This window comes from Carassius gibelio, chromosome B5 (assembly GCF_023724105.1).
Source record: "Carassius gibelio isolate Cgi1373 ecotype wild population from Czech Republic chromosome B5, carGib1.2-hapl.c, whole genome shotgun sequence".
Classification (NCBI taxonomy): Eukaryota; Metazoa; Chordata; class Actinopteri; order Cypriniformes; family Cyprinidae; genus Carassius; species Carassius gibelio.
Genome location: NC_068400.1, coordinates 14,438,293 through 14,458,483, shown reverse-complemented (window position 1 = coordinate 14,458,483; position 20,191 = coordinate 14,438,293). Strand labels below are relative to the sequence as shown.

Here is a 20,191-nt window from a genome sequence, read left to right as displayed (position 1 = left end):
ATAAATACATAAATAAAGCAAAAGCTGTTTGGTAATAAGAAGAATATTTTTAAATAATTTATCATCCATAATAACTAAACAGCAAATCAGCATATTAGAATGATTTCTGAAGGATCATGTGACACTGAAGACTGGAGTAATGATGCTGAAAATTCAGCTTTGCATCAGAGGAAAAAATAACATTGTAATAAATATATATATATATATATATATATATATATATATATATATATCTCCCTAGTGGGGGCACAGCAACATCAACAGCATCACTGCAAACCTGTTTGAGGGTGCTGGAGAGAAAGTAGATGAGCGACAATCCGAACACGACCCCCAGAACCCAGCGCTTGCGCAAGAGTCGGCGGAACACCATGGAGGCGTTCTTCTGGATGTGCACCAGGTCCAGGTAGTTAGATTCGATGGAGCTAAATAAACAGCACTGCTGATCTCAGACAGAGAGATCCAGCCGATTCACTCAACACAGCATCTCTTGCATCACCTGCACTCACTGTCAAAGGCAGCGATCGGCTGATCGGAGAATACGATATGACACCGTTATTCGACACAGGCCGCCGATAGAGATCGATTGCCGTCGTTTGTTGTAAAACAGTGAGTTTTATAAACATTTAACCCATTTTATGCATGAAATGCTCAGAATTAAGATTATACATTGATGTGTCTCATACTGACAGATAGAGCTGCAAAACAAACAAAACCAGTCTGTTATCAATTCGATTGAAGCTTGCGCGGCGTCAGTCTAAATAATCGATTCTAATGTTCGCGATCACAGGTATATTACGAGATTACTGGATTAGATAGTCAATTGTTTATAAAATTAAGTGTTGCAGAAAACAAGCTGCACAACAACAGCTCTCTCTCCACGCGGAAATGCGGAGCAACGGCGCGTCGTGATTGGCTGCCCACCTTGTGTACTTCCGGAAACAGATGGATTCGCATACGCTCCACAGCCTGCATCACTGAGTGATGCCTTGACATTTCTGAGGTCTTTGTTAAAAAATATCGCTAAAAACAGCGGTTAAAGATTATTTTGTGCGTGTCTGTTGTAAGCTATGGTGGAGGTAAGAGAATTCTGCTCGTTTCTAAGACATTTAAATCGAAAACAGCACAATTCAACATTCAAAGGCTCATGTCATTAAGGACTTGTTCCAATAACGTAGAAATATAATTTTGTCCTAAAATAATATAGTTATTATTTCTTCACTTCTAAAAATTGTATATGTGAAAATGTAATTATCACAGTAGCCTTTCTTTCTTTCTTTCTTTCTTTCTTTCTTTCTTTCTTTCTTTCTTTCTTTCTTTCTTTCTTTCTTTCATTCTTTCTTTCTTTCTTTCTTTCTTTCTTTCTTTCTTTCTTTCTTTCTTTCTTTCAATAGAACGATATCTATCTATCTATCTATCTATCTATCTATCTATCTATCTATCTATCTATCTATCTATCTATCTATCTATCTATCTATCTATATACATACATACATACATACATACATACATACATACATACGTGTGTGTGTGTGTGTATGTCTCTCCCACAGTTTCATAATCTTAACATTTTCTATTGCTTTTATGCGTTTCAGTAGCCACAACACTTTTATACAATATCCTTTTGTACAATTTAATTTGTAATGTTGTGTGTACATACTTTGATAGGCTGAACTCTTTACAATCTTTTTCATAAATCTGTGTTTCAGTTTTGGAACTCCTGGTGATAAAGTGGGTGCCATGCAGAGACGCCACAGCAGCAACACTGAAGGCATGCCGCCAGAAAGGTTGGACTTTACTCATCTGGTCTAAATGTGTTTACATTTTCCCATCCTACTAAAACAATGATTTATCTGTTCACCAGCATTCGGTTTCAGCATTAGGATTTCTAACCTGAACCGTCCTTAGTTAACCAGCTTCACCAGTTAAGTCACTGTAACACGACAAACAGACGAAGTGACTAAATGCATTGGAATACCTGCATTTTAATCACTGATCAAGTAAACATGAGAAGTTAGAAATGAGATACAAAGCAATTCATGTTATGTAACCTTAGTTGCTTAAATGTTTGAAATGATTAAGATTTTGCAGTGTTTTTGAAAAGTTTCTTGTTGCTCACCAAGGCTCCATTTATTTGATCACAAAAGCATAAAAATATTATTACACTTAAAATGAAATGTGTTCTGTTTGAACTCTAGTCACATGATCCTTCATAATTCATGCTGATATGCTGATTCATATTTACTATCAATGCTGAAACAGATTTTGTTTCTTAATATTTTAGTGGAAACCGTGATGCACTACCTTTCAAAAGTTTATGGTAAGTAAGATTTAAAAAAAGTAGAAAGAAAGTAGTCAGTACTTTTATTCATCAAGGACGTATTCAATTGAACAGACATGGCAGTAAAGACATATACCATATAAAGTTACAAAAGATTTCTATTTCAAACAAATGCTGCTATTTTGAATTTTATTTCATCAAAGAATTCTAAAAAGAAATGCATCACAATTTCCACAAAAATATTTTGCAGCAAAAACTGTATTCAACATTGAAAATAATAATAATAACAATTGTTTAAAATTGAGCACCAATAAAAATGAAGCATATTAGAATGATTTCTAAAGTATCGTGTAACACTGACATTTAAAAAATATGCCAAATAGGAAACAGTTATTTTAAATTTCAGTAATATTTCACAACATTACTCTTTGATGTTATGTAGTTATGAGCTGTATTGGAAGCCCAGAATTAAAAAAAAAAAACAACAAATAAAAATCAGACCAGTGCTTTAGGCTTGGTAGTGTTAATGCAGCCTGCTTTCTTGTCATTGAAGGAACAGGAGTCAAACTCTCGGTTCGGAGAGCAGTCTTGATGAAGGAGGAGTGTTTGACTGTCTGAAGCCGGACTCTCCTACGCCGTCCCAGCAGCTCTTCTCTGGTCTGGTGGGCGTCTCTGCTGGGAACGTGTCCTCAGCTCCTTTCCAGGCTGCGGGGCTGGTTCTGGGTTCTCCACCGGACGTCTTCATCCAGATGGCATCCTCATCGAGGGACGAAGGCTCCCACCGGACGGAGAACCCACCTTATATCCCTCGCCCTCCTCAGCACAATCATCACCACCACCATCATCATCATCACTCCGGCCAGCACCGCTCTTCTCTCCTGCACGCGGCCACCTCTGCTGAAAGACACGGGAGCAGAGATGACGGAAGTAAGAGCCTCTGTGTTTCTTATTATTATCAATGCTGAAAACGTTCCGTTGTTCTTGTGGAAACCATGAAACATTTTTCAGGATTCTTTCATGAATCGAAAGATTAAAATAACAGTATTTCTTTGAAATCATTTTTTTTTTTTAAACATCATGAACATCTTTACTGTCACTTTTGATCCATTTAATAAATACTCGTTAAATAAAAGTATTAATTTTTTCAAACAATGTATACATAATTTATATATTTATATTTTCCATTTTCATTAAAGTGAACAATTAATAATATTGTTTTGTGTTTTTGTCATTATAGTAGTTTCCTTTTCTTTTTATTTTTTTGTCTATTTACTTTTTTTGTTATTTCAGTACATAAAAAAATTAAATAAATAAAATTTTATTTAAATTATAAATTAAAATGAGAAATGTTGCCTTGGCATCTAGCTGAAATTAAAATTATATTATATTATATTATATTATATTATATTTAACATTTATTTTATTTTAAGTAGCATTTTATGGTTTTAGATTATTATTAGAACTACAGTATAAAAACCTGGCTCTTATTTGCTCCTATTCTGTCATATATCATAAAGGCCAAAATTAAATCTTAAAATGTGTTAATAAGCTTAAATGTGGATCAGACTTAATGTTGACATTACAATTTGTCTTAAATGCAGTGATTTTATATATATCAATAAAACCTGAAACGTCTCCCATCACTGTCTGTTTCCAGGTGATGATGCCTCTACACCAGCTCCTGCTCTCTCTGAACTCAAGGCCGTGGTCACATGGCTTCAGAGAGGATTCCCTTTTATCCTCATTCTCCTCGCTAAAGTCTGCTTTCAGCACAAGCTTGGTAGGGTCAATATATAAAGAGCAGCCTTTGTTCTTGAATGCATGAGTCAAAATCACAGCTGTTAACGCTGAGATTGTTTTTGATGTGCAATGTAAAGCCACTGGGGCTTTCATTATGTTGGAATGGATATTATGATAATGTTAATGTTCAGAGTCTTTTCAGGAGATTCTTTTTGTATTTCGTAGGAATCGCTGTTTGCGTTGGGATGATCAGCACATTTGCCTTTGCTAACTCAACGCTGAAGCATCAGGTGGCATTGCGGGTGAGTTCTGTTTAATATGCATGACATTTACCCTGTGTGCAGAATTATTAGGCAAATGAGTATTTGACCACATCATCCTCTTTATGCATGTTGTCTTACTCCAAGCTGTATAGGCTCGAAAGCCTACTACCAATTAAGCATATTAGGTGATGTGCATCTCAGTAATGAGAAGGGGTGTGGTTTAATGACATCAACACCATATATCAGGTGTGCATAATTATTAGGCAACTTCCTTTCATTTGGCAAAATGGGTCAAAAGAAGGACTTGACAGGCTCCGAAAAGTCAAAAATAGTGAGATATCTTGCAGAGGGATGCAGCACTCTTAAAATTGCCAAGCTTCTGAAGCGTGATCATCGAACAATCAAGCGTTTCATTCAAAATAGCCAACAGGGTCGCAAGAAGCGTGTGGAAAAACCAAGGCGCAAAACAACTGCCCGTGAACTGAGAAAAGTCAAGCGTACAGCTGCCAAGATGCCACTTGCCACCAGTTTTGCCATATTTCAGAGCTGCAACATCACTGGAGTGCCCAAAAGCACAAGGTGTGCAATACTCAGAGACATGGCCAAGGTAAGAAAGGCTGAAAAACGACCACCACTGAACAAGACACACATGCTGAAACGTCAAGACTGGGCAAAGAAATATCTCAAGACTGACTTTTCTAAGGTTTTATGGACTGATGAAATGAGAGTGAGTCTTGATGGGCCAGATGGATGGGCCCGTGGCTGGATCGGTAAAGGGCAGAGAGCTCCAGTCCGACTCAGACGCCAGCAAGGTGGAGGTGGAGTACTGGTTTGGGCTGCTATCATCAAAGATGAGCTTGTGGGGCCTTTTCGGGTTGAGGATGGAGTCAAGCTCAACTCCCAGTCCTACTGCCAGTTTCTGGAAGACACCTTCTTCAAGCAGTGGTACAGGAAGAAGTCTGCATCCTTCAAGAAAAACATGATTTTCATGCAGGACAATGCTCCATCACACGCGTCCAAGTACTCCACAGCGTGGCTGGCAAGAAAGGGTCTAAAAGAAGAAAAACTAATGACTTGGCCTCCTTGTTCACCTGATCTGAACCCCATAGAGAACCTGTGGTCCATCATGAAATGTGAGATTTACAAGGAGGGAAAACAGTACACCTCTCTGAACAGTGTCTGGTAGGCTGTGGTTGCTGCTGCACGCAATGTTGATGGTGAACAGATCAAAACACTGACAGAATCCATGGATGGCAGGCTTTTGAGTGTCCTTGCAAAGAAAGGTGGCTATATTAGTCACTGATTTTTTTTTGTTTTGTTTTTGAATGTCAGAAATGTATATTTGTGAATGTTGAGATGTTATATTGGTTTCACTGCTGAAAATAAATAATTGAAATGGGTATATATTTGTTTTTTGTTAAGTTGCCTAATAATTATGCACAGTAATAGTCACCTGCACACACAGATATCCTCCTAAAATAGCTACAACTAAAAACAAACTAAAAACTACTTCCAAAAATATTCAGCTTTGATATTAATGAGTTTTTGGAATCATTGAGAACACGGTTGTTCAATAATAAAATTATTCCTCAAAAATACAACTTGCCTAATAATTCTGCACTCCCTGTATGTTCTAGTACTGTTAAAACATTTAGAGTCTGTGAGATGCTGGATGTGTCTCATTGTGCATGGATGTATTTTCAGGAGGAGAGGTCTGTGTTTACCACTCTCTGGATTATGATCTTTCTCGCCGGCAACATTGTGTATGTGTATTACACATTCGGTGCAGAGGAACTCCACAACAGGTACAGTCCCATTCATTAGATTCAGACTCATCATCACTACTGATTACATGTATCAAACCTCCATCTGCTATCTTGGATATCATATGGACATTGTTGTTGGTGTTGTTTGTATGCCATAATCATGTGAAAAATTTCATTTACTCCATGTTGTCATTTTGCAGAGTGATCTCTCATTTCATGTTTGTGTTTATCAGCATTTGTGAGTATTTAGTTTCCCATCATTTCTCGTTATACATATTTGAATTTTTTTTTAAACATTCACTGGTTTTCATTTTTCTGTTTCTTAATTTATTTATTTTTTATTTTATTTTTATTATTATTATTCCATATACACTACCGTTTAAAAGTTTGAAGTTGGATGTCTTTTCAGTTATTTTTGAAATAAGTTTCTTATGCTCAACCAGACTGCATGTATTCTAAAATGCTGATTTGTTGCTCAGGAAACATTTCCTGTGATGATCAATTACTGAAAACAGTTGTGCTTATTTTTTTCATTAAACAGAAGCATTTTTTTAAAATGGAAACAATTCAATGCATCCTTGATTAATATATATATATATATATATATATATATATATATATATATATATATATATATATATATATATATTTCATTTCTTTCAAAATAAACTTTTGAACAGTAATGTATATTAAATTAATATTACAAGTGTATATTGCAAATGTATATAATTTGTGTTTAAAAATTTGTATAGTAAATGGCTATAATAAAATAATATGTTTATTTTCCCCCCCAGCCTTATTTTTGCAAAGCCAAACATCAACAGTTTTGATTTCTTTGACCTGATCTGGGCTGTTGGAATAACAGATTTTGTGCTGAAATATTTCACCATCGAGCTCAAATGTCTCATACTGTTCCTGCCTAAAATGATCCTCGCTTTCAAGTCCAGGGTAAGATGACAGTACTCCAGGTTTTACATTACTTCTGCTTTAGTGTTCCATGTTAGAAAGTACAGTCCTTCAGTTTATTTGTCAACTGATACATCATTTTTAGACACCAAGAAATTGGTGCACGATTTTCTGAAAAATAAATTCTACTTAAAATTTGCTAGTAAATTAAATAAGTAGAAAAACTGAAATAGTAATGCATTATTTTATATCGGTCCTTTTATGGCTCGATGAGAGATTGTGATCAGGGAGGAAATCCCAGGTCTGTTCCAAGGCACCTGTTCAACCTAACTAGGGAAAAAAAACTAAATAGTGTACCGTGTCTCCAAGCGTTGCGTGGTTGGCTGCTTGGAAGACAGTGTGTGAGCTCATTGGCCCACTGGGGCTAGGATGAGGTCACCTCTCTGAGCAACACACACACACACGTTCTTACACAATCACACATTCATTGGAGTGACAGTATGAGTCTTTTACAGCAGGAGCCACTCTGTAAACACATCACACTCTGTGATATTGAAGAATCAAATGTATGCAACCGCTCCGGACCATTTGTTTGACTCAAACGCACACTTTGTGTCTGCAGCCGCCAGGATAGTCTGTCTTGCACACAGTTTCTGTTCCTCTGATGCTCTGTTCCTGGAACTTACCCTCAGTCATCTCTATATCCACCCCCTGAAAGTGAATACACACTTTCCACATCTTGTATCATGCCCATGTGGCACACTTTCAGGCACTGATGTCATGGTCAATGTGTCAGGCTTTCCGCTGACTTTCCAAGTCCAGCATCACCACAGCTACAAAGACACAAACACATACACGTGCATCCATACATGTCATTATATCCTCTTGCATAATCGCAGCAGCAAGCCTGTGCATGTGGGTATGAACACACACTGTCCACAACACTTCAGTGCATACGGATATGAGGACTGAGAAAACTAGCGAACTGTCTTGTTGATTGCTAACAATATAGGCACATAGGAAATTATCATTCATTTTATTTGAACTTTACTGTTGGCAAAATAGTCCAGTTGTAATTCTGTCTCTAATAATGGTATGCTTATATCTGATATGCATGAAATTTAGCATATTATTACCATTGAAATGTTTGAATTTATATTTGAAAGAAATTAATGCTTTTATTCAGGAATGATTCAAGAAAATTATAATTGTACAAGAAAATAAAAAACTAAAAGAAACCTGAAAAAAACTATTACAATTTCAATTGAAGAAGAGACTTCTTTTTAAAACATTAAAATTAAAGTCATAATTATAAAATGCTCAAGATGCCATTTTATATTTTTTAAATACTTTTTCACTTATAATAGCACATTTTAAGTGTTAATAAATTAAATGTAACCTTTTTTTAAATTCAGTTTTTTCTATTTTTATTTTCATTTAGTGAAGAACAAGTGGTGACTTCTGTAGTTTATTCAGGAAATAAGTTTGTGTGTGTGTGTATAAATATTTTATTGTATATTACATTATACACACACACACACACACACACACACACACACACACACACACATATATATATATATATATATATATATATATATATATATATATATATATATATATATATATATATATATATATATATATTAATCATATATTAATATTAACAATTGAGTATTATTTTCTGCGATGCTTGATATCGTTTCTTCATAAAACTTGATTATGGCCAATAATAGTTTGCTTCTGCCATTATTTTTTTATTGAAATGCTCTAAATTCTGAACTGAAAGAAAACTGTATAAATACTATCATGATGACTTGAATGCATTATTTTGTGAATTGAAACTGATGGGGAGAATAGTTGGGGAATGAGCATCAGATTCAAACCCAAGCATCCCATACGAGAAACGGATGCAATTTTTTTTTTAAACGTCTTATGTTGGCTTTTGATAAATGAAACCGTTTCCCACCCCGAGGACCTCCTCGTGCGTGCGGTAATTGTTTTCTTCATTGTTGTTTTGAAATCACGGACATGGCTGTTAAGTCTAAGAAGAAGTGTGTCGCTCCCCCATGATGCAGTTGGCCCAACTTTTCAGTGGTTGGATGGATTCCAGCTCCAGTTTGGCTGCAGGGACTCTTGCTAAGATGAATTGCTTGCGTTCGGAGGTTACAGATCTCCGTCAGTCATCTAGCAAGCTTCCCAGCAGGGTGATTAATCGCTGTCAGGTGGAGTCCAACAAGTCATTATGCATCCTGTGCTGTGACTAGCACTTGATGTGGCTGATTACGACTTGAGACATTCATCAGGATTAGTTATTTAGAACTGACCAAACTGAGATACACAGACTTTAATAATACATCCAATCTATTATTAATACGTGTTTGGGGTCAGAAAGGTTTTTCAGCATTTTTGAAGGCTGCAGTGATGCAGTAAAAAGAACATCATTTATTTGAAATATAAATCTTTTGTTAAAAAACTATCTAAACAGTTTCTTCAATAAAATCTGAACTTCTAAAAAATGTAATTATCAATAAGATTCGGGAGGAGCGCGTCAGATACTTAGCCTAATCAACACAGGTGGACCATAATCAAGTAATCAATCCCACAGTATAAATATCGCTGACTTACCTCTATCCATTGACGGTTTATCAGCATCCCTCCTCCACCCCATCTCCTCACTTCAAGTTCACTTTATAATAGACGGGGAAGGGGGGGTACTCTAGGTTCGAGCCATTCCCGGGCTCGGAGCCCTTCCCCGGACAGCACGCCAAATACGCATACCATACCTCAGCTAATTATATGTAAGCGTGAACTAGTGAAACAAATAAAAGATCCTCCTCAACCTGTTTTTTCATTGGTTGCTAGGGTGTTCTGAGTAGTTGCTAGGTGGTTGATGTCATATATCTGCAACAGTTTAGTTTTTCCTTCTTCACTTATTTCATCTTTACCAAGCAAAATATTTTTTAATTAGTCAAAATAAATCATAAACGTAAACCCTTATAGATGTTGATTTAATTTTAATGATACATCCATTGCTTATAAATAACTATAAATATGATAACACAACAAATGCTGTGCCTGAATATTTTTTTTGATAATTGTCGGATTATACAGCTCTCTACTGTTTAGCATCACAGGAGATGATTCAAGTTTCATAGTTGTTGATGTTTGCTGATGTCTGATGAAAAGCCGCTTCATATGAGCCACACTTTCATCCACACTCGACTCTGAGACAGCTAAAGCACAATCTGACAGCTACAGGTCACCGTGGCATCTGCAGAGGAGCCGAGAATAGAATATTCTGAAATACTGTATCATTTTAGATAACTGTTAAAAAAGAGGCGTTTTAAATATCTGGTGGATTTTTTGGGCCTGGTTATGTCTTGATATTTTGTTTGTGCTTCAAGCATGGAGCTTTGCTGGTTCTATCTGAAGCGTTCTAGTTTTGTTGTGTTGTTCTCTACTGGTGTAGATGCAGAGAAAGCGTCAAGTTTTGCTCATTGACACTGAAATTAGATGAGTTTTCTAATGTTCTGATTAGGATTTGGGAAGGGCGGGCTTGTTATATTTTATGTGGGTAGCAGGTGTATTACGTTTCTGCCAGTTTTGTTTGCCATGTGTTGAAACCGCCAGGAGAGCGCAGAGCGCTGGACTGAGGCCATATTTCGGTAGAAGAACACCCCATACCCCACCGACTCCATGTCACAGCATCTTTAAAGCTTGAGGCTAAGATGTTCACAGTTAATGAACGAACAGATGAGACGAGACCTGGATCTTGCTCAAATGCAGCTACAGGAAGGATGTGTGGATTTTTTCAGTGCTGTCATCTCATGCTGGCGCTTGATTATCGCTCAGTTTGTAAAGATATTGTTAAACAGTTGGCTGTCATAGCTGGAATTCTTACAAACATTACAGTAAAATGAGACGATTTGATTTTAGAAACATGTAGTTAATAATAATGAGTATTATAATTAGTATTCTTTTTGTTATATTACTATGCTAGCTGATTTATAGAGTGCTCTACAGTGCTTTTCTATCTGAATATATTTTTAAAATGCAATTTATTGCTGTGATTTCGAAGATGGATTTTTTTGTATCGTTACTCCAGTCACATGATCCTTCAGAAATCATTCTAATATTCTGATTTGCTGCTTAAAAAACATTTAGCATTATTATTATGTTGAAAACAGCTGATTAGAATTAGAATCAGAATTATTGAAATTATACACTACCAGTCAAAGGTTTGTGAACAGTAACATTTTATTTATTTATTTTTTTTTCAAAATTGTTGATCCAAAGTACAGCAAAAACAGTACAATTTTGAAATATTTATACTATTTAAAATAACTGTTTTCCATTCGAATATATTGTTAAATGTAATCGGTTCCTGTGATTTCAATTTATTTATTTATAAGCTTTTTTGTGTATTTCAGATAAATGCTGATCTTTAGATTTTTCTGTTCATCAAAAGAATCCTGAAAATTCTGTATGAAGAAGAATCCTGTACGATTTACTAAACTTTTTTGGATAATAATACTAATAGTAGTAATAATAATAATAATGCATATAGTATTATATATATATATATAATATATAAGTGAAGTGAAGTGACATTCAGCCAAGTATGGTGACGCATACTCAGAATTTGTGCTCTGCATTTAACCCATCCGAAATGCACACACACAGAGCAGTGAACACACACACACACACACACTGTGAGCTCACACCATATATATATATTTCAATTATTGTTACTCAACAGATCTGGTTCCGATAGTCCTGATTGTTCGAAACTCGCTAAAATTGCAGTGAGAGTGCTTTGCATATCACTGCACAGTGTTTAGAGATGGCAATTATAGAATCACTCATCTTGATAACGGCTCCTTTGGTTGATCTGAATCTTTTTAACCTTTGTGGAGAACATCTGCTGTCTGAGCTGCTCTACCACTGCAGAAGAATTCTTTCATATCAGACTGGAGCCTCTGATCAACCGTTGAGTTGAGAGGTTTGGATGCAGATCTGTATCTGTGTGTGAATTTGCAGGGGAAGTTTTATCTGCTCATAGAGGAGCTGAGTCAACTCTTCAGAGCTTTGGTCCCCATCCAGCTGTGGTACAAGTACATCATGGGCGAAGATCCCTCCAGCAACTACTTACTCGGGGCAACATTGATTATCATCTACAGTCTTTGTAAGGTAGCCAATCTGATTGTGTATCTTCCATAAATGATGAGTTGTTTTTTTTAAATCCTTTTTTTTTTTTTGAGCATTTTTTTTTTACACCTTTAAAATAAAAGTTAGATAAATCTGCACTTCAGAGCCTTTCAAAATGTATTTTTCAAAGCTAATTATTTAAGTAATCTTTTGTGTGTGTGTGTGTGTATGGTGTTAAATTTGCTGTTTTGTTCTTTTCCAGTCATTTGATTTGTGTGGAAGAATATCTGGCATTCGGAAAGCATTCGTCATTCTTTGTAGCTCACAGGTGAGTGCTGTGTTCTCCTAGACATTGTTAAAGTAAATATTTTCTAAAATATTATTTAAATAATAGCCTATAAAAAAATAAAATGTTTATATATATATATATATATATATATATACAAAAATTAAGCATCAAAAGTTGTTTTCAACATTAATAATAGTAATAAATGTTTCTTGAGCAGCAAATCAGCATTTTAGAATGATTTCTAAATGATCATGTGACACTGAAGACTGGAGTGATGATGATGAAAATTCAGCTTTGCATCATGGAACTTGCATTTTCAAACACATTTAAATGTAATAATGTTTCTGTTTTTCCTGTATTTTTGCTCAAATGAATGCACGTGTTTGACAGAGTTACGGAACGAGAGCCAGTGCTCAGCAGTGCAGTGAGGCCGGGGATGTGTGTGCGATCTGCCAGTCTGAGTTCAGAGAGCCAATCGCACTGCTCTGTCAGGTACAAGACCTTTAAACTATCAAATAAAACAGGATGTGATTCAGCACATTAGCCTCAGACCACAATGACCCAGATATAAATGATAACAGTAGTCATCTAGCTGACATGTTCATTTGAGTCCACTAACCAAACGATTAAATACCACTAATGGAATTCTTGGAATAATTCCATTCTCAACGTCACGAGTTGCATCCTTGGATGCCGTTTAAACATTATTAAAGGAGTTGCTGTGTGTAAATCTGCTGTGTTTCTGCAGCATGTGTTCTGTGAGGAGTGTTTATGCCTGTGGTTTGACCGGGAGAGGACGTGTCCGTTGTGTCGCTCAACTGTGGTGGAAACTCCACGCAACTGGAAGGATGGAACAACGTCGGCACACTTTCAGATCTACTGAATGGAGACCCAGCTGAATGCTGAAGGTTTTCAGGTCCACTAGAATCAGATGAAACTTGTTTACTTTGTTTGTAATGCAATGTAGAAAGGGAAGTGTGACAGTATGTTACATTTGTTGAATGTTATGTACAATTGCACCATAACATTATGTCTGATAACAGAGATAAGAGTTTTTTGTCTTCTTCTACCTGCTTTTCAACATGTAAAACTTATTGAGCATGATAATCGACTGTTTTGTAACACTTTTTTGTTTGTTTATTCAAGCTACTAAACTTAAAGAAATAGTTCATTAGAACAGATTTGGAGAAATGTAGCATTATATGCCTTGCTCACCAATGGATCCTGTGCAGTGAATGGGTGCCGTCAGAATGAGAGTCCAAACAGCTGGAAATAAACATCGCAATAATCCGCATGACTCCAGTACCTGAGTTAATATGGGGTGAATGGTTGAAACAAATTCCATCAAAATGTTTTGATATATATATATATAATATAAATTGGAAGAAGTGTTACTTTCATGGACTTATCTTAGGCCAGAAGCAATGGTTTAAAGTAAAAACACATAAAAATTTATTTTTTTCTAACAAACATGCAGCTTTTCACTTGAAAAATTGTTAATTATTGGACTGGAGTGGTGTGGAGTATTGGGATGTGTTTATCAGCTGTTTGGATTCTCATTCTGACGGCACCCATTCACTGCAGAGGTTCCATTGTTGAGTAAGTGATGTAATGCTACATTTGTCCAAATCTGTTCCAATGAAGAAACAAACTCAACTGTATCTTGGATGGCCTGAGGGTGAGTACATTTTCAGCAAATTTTCTGTTTCTTTAATCTGGAGTCAGTTTTATACATTTTTGTAAATGTCTAAATTAATGTGTATTAAAGCAAAAATAACCAACTAGATTACACAAACTCTAAGGCCAATTTACTAGTAAGCCCCGTTAACTGTGGTAAAATCACCATTATAATCTTCTCATTGGTTTATTGCTTTTAAAAACTGTGACAACAGTAATATGTTCAAAACATCTGATGGTGAATAAATAATGACATTAATAATACAGAATAAGTTATTTTTCAATGCCATTTCTTGGGCTCTTTTTTTCCTAATGCCATTTAAAAGACTTCTCTGTGTATATATGTAAACCCTTTTATTTCCATAAATGACAAAAATCACAATATCAAAATAGCAGAGGTAAAACATGTTTAAAACACACAGTAGTAAAAGATTGTAGCTTATGTAAACATCAGTAGCATGCCCTTTGAGTCACATTTCGCGTCAAATCTCATTCATGTCACATTTCTGTATTAACACTGACACAAACAATCAAGCAAGAAGCCCTTTATAAAAAGACTAAAAAATGATTTGTCTTCCAGGTCAAATACACTTCAAATCATTCTACAGTATAAATATGCTTTCCATTGAGAAGAGTACAGTGTTCAGAACAATAAATATCTCATTAAAAACAACAAAAACAAAACAAAGTCACAGCTCAGATAGCGAATGGCATAGTCACTTACAGTAGCTTATAACTAAATCTTACAGTGCGTCATGCAGAGGAGAGGTTTTGGTAGCAGTGTTTTTGGAAGCTCTCCTCTGAAGACTGACCTCGATTGATCGTGTTTTAATCAGCTTTTGCATATCTATAGCACCCTCTCAACTTTTACCAACAATGACTAAAACTCAACTGTAAGCTCTCCGAAGTTGAGGCAAGGCTCCTATTGTCATAGTGGTAGAAAAATGTCCTTGCAGACGCCAAGGGACAATGACATCAGCCTTTTATTTTGAAAGGTTTCCCAGGGGACACTGCGGGGTTTGTCTGCACTGACCTCAAGACTTCTAACCAAGCAAATGTGTACCAAATGAGATCGGCTCGCAGTGTTTCGGTAATCGAGAAGACTTCGGGATGAAGCATTGGTCGTTATGAAAAGCTATCAGCACGCTGGGAATGTACAGCACAGATGTATCTGGTGTTTCCGTTACAACACTACTGTAAATGCTGTGATCTACATGGATGAGACAGACGTGACCGGCACCTATTCTTCTCAGCTAAATCTGGAGCGGATCATCCCAGGAGAATCCAAAGATTCATCTAAAAGAGGAAAAAATATGAATTAAGCTGAGATTGCATAATGTACCAAAGCAGGCAAAAGTAAACTACATTCAGTAATTTAATATTAACTATATTGTTATTATTTATATTTAACAATATATTTCTATTTTATTCTTGTTTTATTTAATATTAAATAACCAAAAGTATTGGGTCCATTTTTTTTTTTTTTTTTTATTAATCAACCAAAATTAAATAATTAATAAAATATTTGTAATGCACATTATTGTGTAGATTTAATATGTTGGCATTATAATTTAAAAATACAACTTTGAATTATTGCAAAGTTGCATTTTAATTACAACTCAGGCAAACGTTGAAGTTCTAGTTTAACGTGTATTTTTAATAAATAATCTATTTATGAAGGATTGAGCAATGTTGTGCTTTCCACAATATACAAAACATCCCAGATAGCTTTATAAACCGTTTTTGTTTCATTTATTTACATTTGCAAGGGTTTACTTCTTTCAGAATCTATTATAGTCACATTAAAGAGAGGAGTCTGTATCACTGATACAATATGTGCATTATGCTAAGTTTTTAGCATATTCATATTCAACTGTACTACCTTTTTACAAGTAGTTTGACAACTTAAAAAAATACACATTATTATTATTGCTATTAACCCATTTAATCAGTTTTACGCCAAGGTAATATATGTTTCGCATAAACACAGTATTTCTGCATATATATCAATATAAATGTCCCGTTATCTTGTGTGCTTGTTGAGCTCATTCTTACCTGTTGCTGTTGCTGCTGTAGATCAGCAGAGCCTCGTCTCACCTACAGGTGTCGCTTTTTGACTAAAAACACCAGAAGCGTTACTTGAATGACTGTGCACACTATGTGGAAGCTTTTGATGATGCTTTCCCCGCCGCTTCGTCTTCCACCGTCGGCGCTTTTGTCGTTTGCAGCCCATCTCTTCTCCAGCTGGTCTCCGATCCAGCGCAGTCGGTGCGCGCAAACGGGATCTCCGAGCGCGTCTAAAGTCTGCTCGACCGGCAGACAGCACATCCTCTCCGCTCTCTGGGCGCGCTCTCGCTTGACTCTTTCCCCTCTGCAATCTTTGTTTAGATGTGGAGAATGCTGTTTTGTTCGGCTGTCGATGGAACAGTGTGTGTTTGTTTCTGTCGGCGCTATGAATTTATTAAAGTGTCACATGGTTTAGGGTTTACATCACCATCTCCCCAAAGACAGCGGTAATGGTTAACTCTTCACTGTCCTGTTCTCTCGCATCACGCGCTTCGTCTTTCCTGTAACGAGAGGGTGGTCGCGCAGTTTACAGACATTCCTGAGATCAGGAATGCTTGCGTTGGTTGGCACTCTGTTGATGAGATTTTGAAACATTCGTAAACACTGGCTGCGTCTCAAACCCTACTGAGGTGCCTAACTAGGCAGCATTTGTGGTGCACATTATTAGAACACAATTAAGCAAGAAAATAAATGCGTTGTAAAAATCTAAAATAATGTTTCTAAAATAAATTTCTCATGCATTTTTAAAGACTTCATTATTTTAAATTTTTCTTTTCATTATTATTCTACATGTGACATTTTAGACATAAGCATTGTATATAATATGTATTAAAATCTTTTGCATTCTATTCTTGGATTCTCACATATGAATATCGGTGTAATTTAAAACGGGTTTACTTTTCTATGCATAGTTTATTTATTTATTTATTATTATTAGTTGTTACAAAATACAATAACATATTTGATATATTTTTGAATTAAAACCATTTTAAAAGACCATTTGGGAATTGCAAATTTTAAAATTTCCTGACATTCCAAAAATGTAACAGATACTACATTAGACATAGTTTTCTCATAAAATATTCACATTTTATTTATTTATTTTAAAAACATTTTATTACGAAGATCCTCTATTTTTGACTTATGTATTAAGTACACTTAAATTTATTTTTATATTTAATTTGCTGCAGCTTCAACAACATTGCTCTTTTTTTCTTTCTTTTTTTTTGTGCGAAATTGTAACGATACTCTGACCAGTATTTTTTTACATAATTTACCCACCTTCACCTGACTTGTCAACAAGCTAGATTTTTCCAGGTGTCTAATTGCTGGAAGGTGCTGGCTGAGGATGAGGTCCTGTAGCATAGATTGTGCCTGGAAGAAGGTTATCACAATTCGGCAAGTGTGTCTGGCTCCCCCTGCTGGAAGAGCACACTAGTGACTGCCGCAACACTGAGAGCATGGTGAAGACAAACTGGAAGGTTTATCCATGCCTTTACAATCCCAGAAAAAAAAAAAAAAAAAACTTTATTTTGAGTCCTGATCATTCCTAAACAGGATAATTGATCGCAATAGGACTAATGTTTATTTTTATGCTCAATTAATTTATGACTTTATTATGATTATAACAAAATATAAAAAAAAAAAAAAAAAAAAAAAGTAAAATATACAATTCTGAGATGCAGAAGTAATTTGTATTAAATTAATTCCCATCTAAAAATCTATTCTCATCTTCCTCAGGGGTCTATTTTGGGGCCGTTACTCTTTAATTTGTACATGCTTCCACTGGGTAATATCATTAGGAAATATAACATTTCTTTTAATTTCTGTGCTCCATCTTACATTTCTGATTTTATTAATTTGAATTCGGGTCCGAAGTACCTCAGGTCTCCTAGTAAAGCTCTCTTACCTGTCCCATGATCACATTGTAAATTAAAAGGTGGCAGAGCCTTTGAAGTTGGTGCTCCACGGTTATGGAATCAGTTGCCCCCTGACATTTAGAGTGCTCCTTCTATAGCCTTTCCTGACTATTCACTTTATTATTACTGTCATTTATGTATTTTTTTTTTTTTTTTTAGAATTTTTTTTGTACAGCACTTTGTCAGCGTAAGCTGAATTTAAATGTGTTCTATAAATAAAATATACTTACTTGCATAAAATAATATATTTTTTACGCCTTTTTAATTAACAGAATTATTCACCACCTGCCGTATGAGTTAGGAATAGTTTTGTGTGACGTCAGTTCCAGTGCTGGTCTTGTAATTGCTAGGTATGTGCTACTAAGGTACATATAATTAATAAGGTGTTTTTTATTATTAATATCCAAACACTATGTATCACATAATCATTGTGTGCATCTGTTCTATACTGATACATATCTGGTGATGTGCACCTGTGGGATACGCTTCACCGGGACAAATCCTACCTGCACCACACACATTCCTCGAAACCCCTGTTCCTTATGTTAGTCACGTACACGTCAATAAGACTATAGCCACAGCTGCTTATAGAATAGTAGGAGATTTTTGGGTTTCTTTCTTTTTTTTTCTTAAAAAAAAAAAAAATCTCTATCATAAATAAAGGTTCCATTTGCAACTATTTGTTAATTTCACCAGATAACAAGACCTAACAATGAAAAATCCTTCAGTAGCATTGATTGTGTTTGCGTCACATGCTGCTTCAGTATGTGCGTCAATGACTGCTTACATGTAAGTGAAAGTCTATGGGATGAAATTAGGCTCAAAATGATTAATAGATGCATGCAGAAATATCTATGTATCTTACGAACCACAAACAAATGGCATTGAATTTGATTCGGGATTAAATGATTGTGCAGTGATTTGTACATATACAGACATGTTTGCAAAAAAAAAAAAAAAAAAAAAAAAAAATATGTATATATATATATATATATATATATATGCTGAAAACTGCGAAAATGAAGTCTCAAAATCCAAATGAACCGAACAAGATCGACTCGAACTAGACGACAATTAATGCACACGTGTCACCCGATCCACATATGCATGGATTCCTTTCTGCATGAGCAATTTATGATATATTAATGCAGAACAGAACATTTTTATTTGCAAACATGTCTGTATATGTACAAATCTCTGCACAATCATTTAATCCCAAATCAAACTGAAAGGCATTTGTTTGTGGTTCGTTAGATACATGTATAAAATTGATGTAGTACATTGATATTTTTGCATGCATCTTATAATCATTTTGAGTCTAATTTCATCCCATAAAAGTCTAAATTAATTCTGTTCATCATACAAAGTGATCGATTAACTAATGTCTTAAAGGTTTGGAACAATATAGGGTGAGTAAATGATGATAGAATTTTCATTTTTGGGTGAACTTTCCCTTTAATGTTAGTTAGTGCATTACTGAGAGAATGTGTACATGTATGTTGAGGCTGTGTATGTGGAGCACTGACACTGACCTTGAGCCTATTCATCAGTACCAACACCTCCAGAGGGTTCATGCTCTGGATCTAATCCCCGACAGTCCGGCTGTGGCCTCTGCATCAGGGCTGGATGTGTGGGTGGACACCCCAGATGAGCATGGCTACTGGAGATCACAGTGTCTCCTTCAGTTACCAAAGCCTGTAATTTTAATCTGAGATGAGCAGAGCAGATGCCAACCACAGTAACAGTTGACAGAATGAGTAATGCATGTGGGTGATTTTACCACTAGGCATTCCATTGATTAAAGATGTTTATTGCATCCACAACTCCTGCAGAATAATGCATAGCCACAAACCAATCATGCATTGGTCATAGACACTGTGTTCTGCAGCTATGGGATATCAGTGGTAACCTTTGGTCACAGCGTGGGGCCGTGGGCAGATGAGAGCGTTCACGTCCTGGACTCCACATGGAATGAAGAACAGGAACCCAGAGTTCTTCCCTTCAAATGAATAGATTTCCCTATCTGGTAAGAATGCTATACAAGATCTCTCACATCAAAACTGACCATATTTACTTTCTAAATACATGTTTCTGGTCTTATTGTGCATCATTTCAAAATGACTTTGTTGTCTGAC

General features: G+C 35.6%; 1 protein-coding gene, 1 long non-coding RNA gene and 1 pseudogene across 7 annotated transcripts; 2 read left to right on the top strand and 1 right to left on the bottom strand.

Annotated features, from left to right (window-relative positions):
* The first annotated feature begins 258 nt into the window (after positions 1 to 258).
* Positions 259 to 14,354, top strand: rnft2 (ring finger protein, transmembrane 2). 6 transcript variants are annotated; one of them, XM_052557307.1, is made up of 12 exons: positions 259 to 403; positions 1,707 to 1,784; positions 2,282 to 2,317; positions 2,832 to 3,205; positions 3,936 to 4,058; positions 4,244 to 4,320; positions 5,986 to 6,086; positions 6,842 to 6,995; positions 11,997 to 12,146; positions 12,367 to 12,432; positions 12,784 to 12,885; positions 13,142 to 14,354. In XM_052557307.1, the coding sequence occupies exons 1-12, from the start codon at positions 306 to 308 to the stop codon at positions 13,274 to 13,276; spliced, it is 1,494 nt and encodes a 497-aa protein (XP_052413267.1). In that variant the 5' UTR covers positions 259 to 305; the 3' UTR covers positions 13,277 to 14,354. The 6 variants fall into 6 exon arrangements, with proteins under 6 accessions (XP_052413267.1, XP_052413268.1, XP_052413269.1 ...); XM_052557309.1 differs by having other exon boundaries at positions 355 to 606; XM_052557310.1 differs by lacking the exon at positions 259 to 403 and adding an exon at positions 924 to 1,076.
* Positions 14,355 to 14,409: 55 nt separating this feature from the next.
* Positions 14,410 to 16,993, bottom strand: LOC127958442 (uncharacterized). The gene is made up of 2 exons (XR_008154034.1): positions 16,126 to 16,993; positions 14,410 to 15,366 (listed from the first exon to the last, which is right to left on the bottom strand). It is a non-coding gene; the product is annotated as an uncharacterized LOC127958442 (long non-coding RNA).
* Positions 16,994 to 17,002: 9 nt separating this feature from the next.
* On the top strand, positions 17,003 to 19,768 carry LOC127957662 (F-box/WD repeat-containing protein 8-like; annotated as a pseudogene).
* Positions 19,769 to 20,191: the final 423 nt, after the last annotated feature.